This window comes from Crotalus tigris, unplaced genomic scaffold (genome assembly GCF_016545835.1).
Source record: "Crotalus tigris isolate CLP2741 ecotype Arizona unplaced genomic scaffold, ASM1654583v1 scf7180000017573.2180621, whole genome shotgun sequence".
NCBI lineage: Eukaryota > Metazoa > Chordata > Lepidosauria > Squamata > Viperidae > Crotalus > Crotalus tigris.
Genome location: NW_024096483.1, coordinates 708,023 through 720,040, shown reverse-complemented (window position 1 = coordinate 720,040; position 12,018 = coordinate 708,023). Strand labels below are relative to the sequence as shown.

Below are 12,018 nucleotides of genomic sequence, written 5' to 3'. Positions count from 1 at the left end.
TTATCATTTTCTATGACTTTCTCTGTTTTATGATCCCACCAGTTTTTGCTTACAGGCAAATGATATTTTTTGCAGATCTTCCAATGCACCATTGTTGCTACTTTGTCATGCCGCTGCTTGTAGTCAGTCTGTGCAATCTTCTTGCAACAGCTTACCAGGTGGTCCACTGTTTCTTCAGCTTCTTTGCATAGGCGGCACTTACTATCTGTTGCTGTCTTCTCAATTTTGACTTTATATGCATTTGTCCTTAAGGTTTGGTCTTGTGCAGCCAGAATTAGTCCCTCGGTCTCTTTCTTCAATTTTCCTGCTCTTAGCCATTGCCAGGTCTTGCTATTATCTGCTTTCCCAGCTATTTTCCTGCTCTTAGCCATTGCCAGGTCTTGTTATTATCTGCTTTCCCAGCTATTTATTATTATTATTATTATTACTATTATTATTACTACTACTACTATCATCATCTCTTATCGTAGCAACAGAGACTATATGCTTCCTCAAAGAAAGCATTAATCACTTTGATCCAATAAACCACCCCTCCTTTGGCTAGCAAAAGGGCAAGAAGGGGCACTGATCCAGCATGTAGGTGACAGCGCTCACATTACCAAGATTGCTGTTCATTTCATTTTGCTAGGAATTTGAAGAAGACCAGGTCAAGAAATAGGTGAGGCAAAGATTCCAGAAATACTTTTTATTGTACAGTAATAAGGTAAAGGCAGAATCCTGAAAACCTATCCAGAACTCTCCATCTTGTACTAAACAAAATCAAGATGGGGTTGCTTTTTCCTCACATTTTTTTCTTTTTAGGACTGACTGTGTAACTTTTTCTGCAAGTCCCTCTTGGTAGCTCACTCATTCCTTCCCTATCCAAAGGTCAGCTCTACATTTATTTCCTATCCCCTAAGCCAGCCCCTTCATTCTGCACCTCAGTGTTCAGAAGACTGGAGAAGCCACTTGGAACAATCACAGAACACACCCTTTTCCTCTTGAGGTTCCAGAAATTGACTAGATGAATGTAGACTGATCCTCTAAATTATTGTGAAAATCTTAAAGCCCAGATGGAAACAAACAGGACGCATAGGGCTTTCAGGCAGACAAACTGAACCCCTGCTCTTATAGAGATTGAGGGTGCCAACAAACTGTATGCTGACCATAATAAACTCCATTCTTCCAAATATCTCATATCTACAAATTCTATCCTTAGTCACTCAACTGTTCAACTTCCTTCCTTCTCCCAATACCAAGTTGTTTGTCTTCTACCAGACTTTGAATTACTAGCACCACTAATATGCCAAAAATCCTCTTTTTGCACCATTACAATGAGGGAGGGGGTTGAATTCAGTAAAGTGACAAAATATTAAACTTCTTTTATAACATGACAATATTTTCACATGCTCAGAATGGAAAAAAGCCCTTATCATTTCATCCATAAAGCTGATAATTTTTAGATGTCATTTTGGCTTTAAAATCACCCTATTAGATTAGACGAAGAATGTTTAATTCAATGAGCTTGATAGATCAGACTTTTGAAATCAGCCTCCTCACTTCCTTTCTTCCTTCTGACAACCTATTTTTTTCCCAGTTCCCCACATAATGCTAGTATTTCTCAGCCTTGGCAACTTTAAGATGTGTGCACTTTAACTCTCAGCTGACTGGAAAATTCTGGGAGTTGAAATCCACATGTATTAAAAGTCACCCAGGTTGAGAAACATTGGTTTAAAATGTTGCTCCAATCTCGGGAGCAGAGCCTAGGGAGATGTTATGCAAGTATTTAAAAAGCTAGACTTTACATATTTAATGGAACAGGGACAATAATTTATATTCTTGAACTGGAACGGAGGATTCCTTTCTAGGAGATGTATGTAAAAGCTAGACAAATCTATTATGGTATTTTAGTTTCAAGGTTGCTAAACTGAGTTGGCCTAAGCAATCTCTAAGATTATCTCCCAGTACTAAAATTCTAATTGTATATACTAATACTTTTCTCCTTTATCTACAGTGATTTTTCAAGTTTGGGTTTAGATGATTTCCTAAGACTAGCTATTTCATGTTTTTAGCTGTAGTTGCCAAGATTAAATTTGGATTTCTTAATCGGACACACAAATATCCACATATATAATGTCTTCCTTGAAGATATGAACTGCATCGCTATATAAACTATATACTAACAGGCTATTTTTTTTTTTTTTAGCTCACTCAACAATCCTGGAAAAGTTACATGGGATTTCAAAATAATTTACACAATCAAGAAATCTTCAGAATCTTCAAAATGCTTCATGCATTCCAGGGCATCCGTTTCTCAGAAAATAACTAATCTGGGGAATTCAGTAATGAGAACTTGTTCTGTGCCAATTCCATTGAAGTAGGCAGTTGAAGAAGCGATGCATTTTCTGGATGAACTCCATTGAAACAGAACACAAATAGCTCATTTTTAAAATCTAACCACAAATTAAAAATAACATGTACACATCATTTCAACCCTACTGAATCTGACTATATAGCAAAGGAGAAAATTCATTATTTTTTATTATCATGTCATATAGATAATGTCATCTGTAAGAAACACAAAATGAATTTCATGAAAAGCAAGAGCTCTGAAAGATCTATTAAGTGACACATCCCATCCATACAGCAAAATGTCAATTTTTAAATAGGCTGGATTGGCATACTGTGTTTCCCCCCAAAAGCTGAAAAATAAGCCCTAGCTTGATTTTTACACATGTGCTCAATATAAGCCCTACCCCCAAAATAAGCCCTATTTAAGACCCTGCCTGCTCCATCGCACCTGGTTGCACGAGATGGGGTGAGGCGCATGGGTAAAAATCAAGTTAGGGCAGGGATGGGGGGGTGGAGCTGCCCCATGCGCCCCGCACCCACTTACTTTAGGACAGTTGCAGCCAGGCCTCCCATGCCCCGACACCTGCCTTGCCAGCCCACTTCTTCTGCGGCCACTCGCCACCACCCATGCACATCGCCCCCAACCTCATTTTGCCATCAGAGGCCTTCTGGAAAGGCCTCTTCAGCTGAGAAATGAGCTCTGGATTGACCCCTTGGTTTCCCTTTCACCATCAGAGGCCTTTCTGGCTGCAGTGGTCCTAAGGTAAGTGGGTAAGACATCCCCCGAAAATAAGACCTGGTGCCTCTTTTGGAGCAAAAAAAATATATAAGACCGGGACTTATTTTCAGGGAAACACAGTATTATTAGAACTAATAGTATGCCAATTATTTTGAAACATCAATACACACACACACACATATTCTAATAAACGAGGCTAAAAAGTTAGTGTTCAAAGAAACCATGGAACTGATGTTATGCTTTACAGAAAACAAGAAAGTCAAGATATTAAGGCAATTGTGAATGGCATACTCCCTTCAAACAATTTTATTATTTGAGAACAAAAAGTTGCACACACAAAGACAGCAGCACTGTTAAAAAATAGCTTCACAAATAATATACAATAAAGAACTCAGTGGTTTAATATTTTAATTGTGTAAAAAACAACATACATACATCAGGTCTACCAACTTTAACTGAAGTACAACACAACACAAATTTAAAACAAAATTCACTTAGCCCTCCTTAATTGAACAAAAATTAAAAACTTCCTCCTTCCACAAAGAAAAAAGAAAATAAAAACCTTCAAACTTTGGTGCTATTCACAACCAATATAAAAAGTCTTGTGCTAAATAGACTCTGAATCTATTGCATTCAAAACTCACATTTGTCAGACAACTTCTCTTGTATGACATAAAACATTTAGAACTTAGAAAAATAGTACTGAACTGAAAGCAGCCAACTTCATAACCAGGATATATACATACACCTGTTTGTTTCTGAAAGGTGCCTCAGTCAAATTGCGAACATTTGAGTTACATACAAAATATTCTCTGTGTAAAAAGGTTAGACTTCACCAAAATTCTGTACACACGTGCTGTAGAGATTTACAATCTGACCCTTTTAAAAAAAGGCCCTAACACAAACCCTGTAGAATTAAATGGGGTCAGCGCTAGCAACACAGTTCAAGGACTGGGATTCTAACCCATCATTTAAGGCAATAAATATTCCTGTTGCTTCTCTTTAAACATTCACTTAGTTAGGAATACAGCTCAATGTGCGACAATAGTATAAACTCAACTTCAGAGTAAGACTTGTTCTGCTGAATTTGTCTGAAACAAATTATCAGTTAGCAAAATATCGTTCATCTATGATTTGTAAGCTAACAAGAAACCTGCTATCTTACTTAGGACAGATAAGCATCAACTCCAGATTAGAGATTTTATGCATCTGTTCAGAATGGTGCAGTTAAGGTCAGTTGGGTCTTTCTCATGATGGTAGAAAAATCCCTCAGCATAAATTGAGTAAATCTGGTTTACAACAGCCATAGCATAGCCTAGATAATCTCTACTTGGATGAACTGTACAATATAAGAAAACAAAGTCCATGGGAAATGCTGCAACTTAGATTTACATGGAATTTTATGCAGCTTTACTCTCCTGATAAATTGTCACAATTGAGGGCACCCACCAATCATTTGTATGAACTTTTTTTTTCCAAACTGAGGCCATTCCAAAATTCTCAAAAACCCTTCTGAAGCCTTTCTCTCTAAAGACAGATCACAATTGTTGAGAAACAAATCCATATAGAATGCTTACAGTGAACACCTAATTCAGTTAATGCGTTGAATGAAAGGAAAAATGAAATGAAAAAAGAGAATCCAAACAGGCCACAATATCTTACATGCAGTAGATATTACAACTGCTCTTGCATATGCTAACAGTATTTCAGGACATGATAGAATACCCCAAATCGCACTTAGAAATAACCCACATGGTTTGAAATGCATTATATATAATTCATATACATGAATATTCATTTATACTGTATATATTTACATACATATACACAAAACCACCCCGATGTTTTTAAAAGGCCATATCACACAACAGAAGATATGGATTTAAGTTTCTGAATCTTAGAATATACTTTCGCTTTAAAAAGAAACCCAATATGCGTATCTATGTATGGTGTAAATCATATCAACAAAAATAGTTTGTTACTAACATTACTTTAAATAGATGGTTTTATAAGTTTCCTTAATAATTACATATAGAGAAGACAAAGAAGCTTTGATTCACAAAAAATAGATAGCATTTGTAACAAGTACAGTTTTTAGCCCAGAATGGGAAGAAGTAGCAAAATGTTATAAATCTCCAAGGACACAGAGCACCTACTATATCAATTTAAAAAAATATATATTTTCAGGATGAACTAAATGAATGCATTGTCCTTTTTTTCACCTGACCCTATCCCACCTATCCTTTTTTCATATTTATCTTTTTCCCCTTTTGTTTCCAGCTGGGGGTTTCTTCAGCTGGAGAAGTTGTCCTCCTGTACCAAAACTTGCAGAGGCTGGATTGGACACCCCAAATGTCAGGCCAGCAGATGCTGTGATGCCAGGATTGCTGAAGTTAAACCCAGATGTGCTCGAATTGCCAAAGCCTTATAAAGGAGGGGAAAACATTTCAAAGTGAAAAGGTGTGATCACATTAAGGACAAAGGACTTTCAAATTTTTTTAAGCATGAAGTGCAATCTGAAAATGCTGGGGAAATCCCTTGCTGCCACATACGCTACATAGCATGGGAAGCTCTAACACTAAAAATAATGCTTAATAAAATGTAATCTATATAATATGGACAATATTATTGGGAGGCTGAAAGAAGCTAGTATTATGTCTATTCAATCTCAACACGAGAGAACATAGGTTTATAGGATTTGAATTTTTACTTTAAAGAGACGCGTTAAACTTTTCAAATTAACATTAATCTTTAGCTCAAAAGCAATGTAACCCTCAGAAGCTTATAATCTTATCACAAAGTAAAATAATACAGAGTCAATCTTTGCTACTTAAAGGCCTCTATATAGGCTGGAATTACAGCTCCTTGAATTTCCAATGAGCATAACTAATAAAAAACTTTGGGAATTGTAATGCTAATGCACCCAAAAAGTACCAAGAAAATTACTAAGTGTGGGTGGAACTTTTAGACAGTGATTTGGAAAAAAATGCTTCAAGCATTGAGCAGGCAGCTCTCTTCCCATCAATAAAACTGCCCAACTATTTTTAACCTTTTATGCAAATCTGAAAAGGTACTATTGGTTTTAAGACTCACATTAACATTAAAGACAGAAATGAAATCCAGTATTTTGAAAACATTCATTAAAACTGGACCACATGGAATCTTGAAAAAAAAATCAGACTAAATTAACGAAAAGACAAAAAGCACATGAGCGATCTAAAGCACTTCTTTTGAATCATTTTCAAAGTGTGCACAGAATAAGTATTATTATTATAGTCATGCTGAATATATTTAAAGGCCTTTTTACTCAGGGAGAAATTGTTCAAGCACAAGGAAAAGAAGCAGTTCTATTTAGGTGTATAGTGGGAAAACCCAGTAAGATTATTTTTTCCTTAATGCAGAAAAGTACAAGGACAAATGTTCTAAGACCAAAACATCCCCTTTTCCATTCTGAGACTGGAACACATCAACATCTGGATGAGTATCTGAATGTTTCTGATATATTTTAGGGTCAAAAAATTTCACTCTCAAAATATTTCATAAGACTCTATTTATAAGAATGATTCTAAATTCCTAAATAGAAAATATCAGTAACTGAAAGTGTTGTGTGACCAAACTACTTTGTACAGAGAACTTAAATGCCCCACAAAACATTCAGAACAGAACAAACCTGCACTAAGGCTTCCCGAAGGCTTATTTGTTGCTCCAAATCCAAATGACGGTGCACCTGGAGCACTGCTTCCAAAACCAGCACTACCTGCAAATCCTATGACAAACAGCAATAAAGATAGGAAACACAAGTTAAGGTGCGCAGGTCAAATTGCTTTTAATCATAACATGTTGAGTGAAGTTTATCACACAATATTTTATGAGTTAGGCTCTAGAATCTAACTAAACTGAAATCAACATCCCTTTGCATATATCGGTATTAAGAACCCACTGATTCATTGCATATACTTTTGCAAATCTGACAGTGGTCAGCCATGTTAGTTTGTATTAATCACATATTGTGATTTTAATCCTAGACTTCACATCTTTTATTCTTCTTTATGAATAAGAAAATATCCTGAATATTCCCATATAAGGCATCAGCTTATAAACTAATAGATAAAATTGAATTGTCCATGACTAATGACCCTAAGAGCTATAAAATATACTAAATATACTAGAGCAAAGATTTTTCACTAGATGCAAGATCTTTGGTAGGTGTGTGTGTGTGTATGTATGTGTGTGTGTGTATGTATGTGTGTGTGTGTAGTGTTATCAACTATATATATATATATATATATATATATATATATATATATATATATATATATATATATATATATATATGTTTTCTGAGGTTTTCGCGGGTATTTGTATATAGGTCTTTGGTTGTTCGGGTTTTCTCCCGCGTAAAATTGGAAGTGTCTTGGCAACGTTTCGACGAAGTCACATTCGTCATCTTCAGGCTGGTGTTTTTAGCTTCTTGCTTTGAGCAGCAATGTGTGGTTTTAGCTGTTTCTTCCTTTTAACTGCCAGTGAGGGTATGAACTGATATGTAGACGACACCTTCATAATCTGGCCACATGGGAAAGAAAAACTGGACAACTTCCTCACACACCTCAACAGCCTACACCCCAAAATACAGTTCACCATGGAAACAGAAGCTAACAACCAACTTCCCTTCCTGGATGTCTTAGTCTACAAGAAATCCAATGGCTCCCTAGGACACACCATCTACCAGAAGAAAACACACACAAACCGCTATCTGCACGCTCTCTCACACCACCACCCAGCACAGATCAACTCTGTAGCCAAGACACTCATCTCCAGAACAAAACGCTTAGCTGACGAACAACACCTAAAACCCGAACTACACACTCTCACCAATGTACTAACATCCAATGGATTCCATAGAAATAAGATTACAAACCTAATCCAAAAAGAAACCCCCACTAAAATCCAAGACAAAGAACAAGAAAACGGCAAAGCCCTCCTCCCATACATAAAAGGCACCACAGACAGAATCAGTAAGATCCTCCATAAACACAACATCAAAACAGCATTCTGCACAAACAGAAAAATATCCACCATCCTTAGAAACCCCAAAGATAAAATTGAATTAGAAAATCAAGGAGTATACGAAATCCCATGCACCACTTGTCCCACCACATACATCGGACAAACCAACAGAAGAATAAGTGCACGCATTGAAGAACATAAGAACTCAGTCAAAAAAGAGGAACCAACATCTTCCCTGGTCCAACACCTTAAAGCCACAGGACATGAAATTGACTTTAAAAATACCAGAACCATTGCCAAAAGTGAACATTTTAATAACAGAATAATCAGAGAAGCCATCGAGATAGAAAAACGCCCACACAGCATGAACAAGCGAGATGATACCTCCCGCCTACCAGCCATTTGGAAACCTGCCCTTATTGACAAACGACTCCCTAACCCCAAAATCTTAAACCCCTCTGCAACTCAGACTAACCTGAGCACAACCAAACAGAACACTCCCCCAGCCAATCAGAGCACAGCCAAGCCCCTAACCATTCAGAACACACCTCCACCCAATCAGAACACAGCCAAGCTCCCATCCAATCAGTTCATACCCTCACTGGCAGTTAAAAGGAAGAAACAGCTAAAACCACACATTGCTGCTCAAAGCAAGAAGCTAAAAACACCAGCCTGAAGATGACGAATGTGACTTCGTCGAAACGTTGCCAAGACACTTCCAATTTTACGCGGGAGAAAACCCCCGAACAAACCAAAGACATATATATATATATATATATATATATATATATATATATATATATATATATATATATAGTATAATAAAAGTTGCATGTTGGAAATAAATAACACCTTTACACAGAAAATCTTTAATAGTGAATGTGGCAGAGGCAGAAATCCCCTCATAATCATTTATAATCTCAGAAACTTTTCAGTGAATCCAGATTTAGTCCTACTTGCTAATCAGATCCCCTTTGTACTTTTTATGTACAACCAAGGAAGAATCTGTTTGGACAAGTCAGTTTCAGCCCACATTGCTACACATGCTTCAGAGAACACTTTGAAGGCACATGCTATAAAGGAAATATTTTTCTTATTTCAAGCAGGGCAGAACCTATTGTGGAATTTCTGACCAAACTTCAACTATTATAGGTTTTTAAAGTGTTTCCTAAGCATACTATAAAAAGATCTGCTGAAACTTGTGTGTTCTTTAGGTGCTCTGAAAATGTTTTATCAGCTCTTCAAAGGAAATCTTATTAGAATTAGTGAGTAACTTTATTATTGTGAATTTTTGTCTCATAAATTTCAGGTTAAATTTAGATACTATAGACAGATGTATAAACTAATTGTACTTCCTAATTAAATCCCAAATTATTCATATAATAATTGAAAACTGTAAGAACCAGATTTCTTCCATGTTATAAATTTGTAGACAATTGAGAGTTGATTATAAGATGGATGGTTGTATGACTATCTTAAATAAATAAGTAAAATTGGCTTAGGAAGTAAAAATTTACTTCAGATATAGCAAAAAGTTTAATTTTTTAAAAAAATCCTGTCTTTTCAAGTAGTCATACTTTTAAGTACATTGCATCATTAGCCCACTTATAGTCCCTTGAAGACACAGTTTTGTCTTTTCCGCCAGCAGTACTGGAAAGATTTGTGACAATAAATAGATAGATCCTTCTGCTATTCACTGCCATTGCTGGTAATGCCAAATACTGAATCTGAAAAAAGACTCTAGGTAGGTTTTGTAATACATTACATCCTCTACATTGATGTGATAGCTTGCGGAACAATTTAAATATTAAGAAAAAATTGTCTTTGTGCTTAATTTCTGGTAACTAAATGGGAAAGAGATTTGAAGTTTTAAGCTATTTGCTTTTTGATTTAAGAAACTAGTCCTCTGAAAGTGAAATATGACTGCAATGTAATACAAATAACAAGATGATTATTTGTGAAGTCTGAAAGGAGTTAATCTTTTAATATTTCTTTGATGTTCAGATTTGCAAGTTAATTCCTATACTTCCATTTATCCTTGATTACATAATAATGTAATTACACTATTGCTGTGGTTGCATTTTGCATCATTTTTAATTTATTTGGCTTTGCGAAAAGAAAGATCTCCAGGCTTGTTCACAATCTTAAGAAAATTAATACATCTCTTGAAGTGGGGTTAATTAGAATTTCTGGATCTGTGTATTAACAAAGGACTAATGGTTACCCGAACACTTCCCACTGAAATATCACCACAAAGAAAGTTGGTACACTAATATATTAACATATTTTGGGAATTTTTAAAATAAAAAAAATAAAGTGCAGTTTATATGCATCTTATTCCATAAAATTAAGGCACATAGCAAACTATAAATGTATTTAATACAATTTATGCAAACATGCAATTCAGTAACATTTTAGGAAATAATTTTTGTCTCCCAAAATGTCCATTTATGTAAAAAAAAAAAAAGTTTAAAAACCTAAATAAATTCCAGGAGAAAAAAGGTAACTCCTTATTACCAAAACTGTTTTCCCAACAGAGATCATAATGAAATAATCAGGAATAATATTTAACAAAAATAACAGTGCAAATAAAGCATCGTGTCTGTGAACTATAAAAGAAATCCAAGGGGCACTAAGGTTACCCTTTTCCCACTCTCTCAAGAAATGCTTTTAGCTGCACTGGCCTTTTGGACGTGAGCTGCACTGAGATTAATCAGAGGCTTGTGGATATTTCATATACATTAATAAGGAGTCCAACAGTGTGGACATAACACATGTAAAGATTACTAACACCAGTGAAGTGTGCTACTAAGTCAATTCAGGAAGTGCTGTAGAGTAATTCAGTGAAACATTAGGAAAAAAATATTAAAGAAGGGTACCTCCGAGGCTTGAAGAGCCTAAGCCACTTGACTGCAAGCCAGTGCCAATACCTGAACCGAAGGGCGTTCCAAAACTAATTCCCAGAGTCGGCTGTGGCCCTGGTATGAAAAAAATGAAAACAAAGCTTGCCTTACTGTTTCACAACAGAGATCCAACGATGCATACCCTTCATTAAAACTAAATCATAGCTTAACAAATGCTTTTTAGAGCACCCAAGCTTTCTTAGTGTCTTCAATGGCTAAATTTTAGATTTGGAATGCAATACAAAAGGAAGCTACTGGTAAAACTTTTATGTTATGCCAAAGCATGAGACCACGGTTTTATGGACAACTCAGCATGTCATTTTAAATTAAACTGTCAGCTCCTTGATGGGAGTATATGGGAGCAGCGCTTCTTTTAAAATCAAGGTTTATATATTAACACAAATAAAATCATCATGTTACCAATGTCTGGTATTAAAATACTCAGCTGAGTATTTTATCCAGTTTTTTTTAAAAGACAAACAAAACAAGTGGATAAAACACAACACAATAATTTTATTTTATTGAATTTATTTTTCATTTTTGACCAAGTCAATTACACAGTAACATGACAATTCAAGCTGGTTCACACAAAAAATGATAGTTACTGAGTTGTTAGAACTTTGCTACATTTACAACAATTTTTGCCTGTTTATTTAAACATTTACAGAAAAGGCACAATTGTGCACCTTACCCAATACATTCAAAAAAATTTCAGATTCAGAAGTTTGGAGACAGTGGTTTTCCTACATAAACAAACTGTCAAAATAGGCTTTATATCATTGTTAAAATGTCTATAATCAGTCCAGGGTAGGAGGTGATAATCTCCTTATTAGCCCCAGGTATAAATAATGAAACAGAAGTTCTAGGTTTTTTTCTACTAATTTATACAAGCTACTTGACAGTATTCACAGTACACTGTTTAAGTTCAGCAATTAGTGCATTAATTAAACTTGATGAATTTGTCAAGTTCAAATACTGTGCCTGCCTTTTTATATCTGTTCATTGTATCATGCTGAAGGCCAACAGTAAAATCTAGAA

The 12,018-nt window shown here is 35.5% G+C and overlaps 1 protein-coding gene across 1 annotated transcript in view; it reads right to left on the bottom strand.

The window, feature by feature from the left end:
• Positions 1-3,361: 3,361 nt before the first annotated feature.
• NUP58 (nucleoporin 58) overlaps positions 3,362-12,018 on the bottom strand; it is a 28,083-nt gene continuing 19,426 nt past the window's right edge. Inside the window, exons 14-16 of the mRNA XM_039356412.1 lie at positions 10,957-11,055; positions 6,741-6,836; positions 3,362-5,494 (exon numbers count right to left, since the gene is read on the bottom strand). Of these exons, the coding sequence (XP_039212346.1) occupies positions 5,325-5,494; positions 6,741-6,836; positions 10,957-11,055 (365 nt within the window). The 3' untranslated portion in view covers positions 3,362-5,324. The remainder of the gene's footprint in view (positions 5,495-6,740; positions 6,837-10,956; positions 11,056-12,018) is intronic.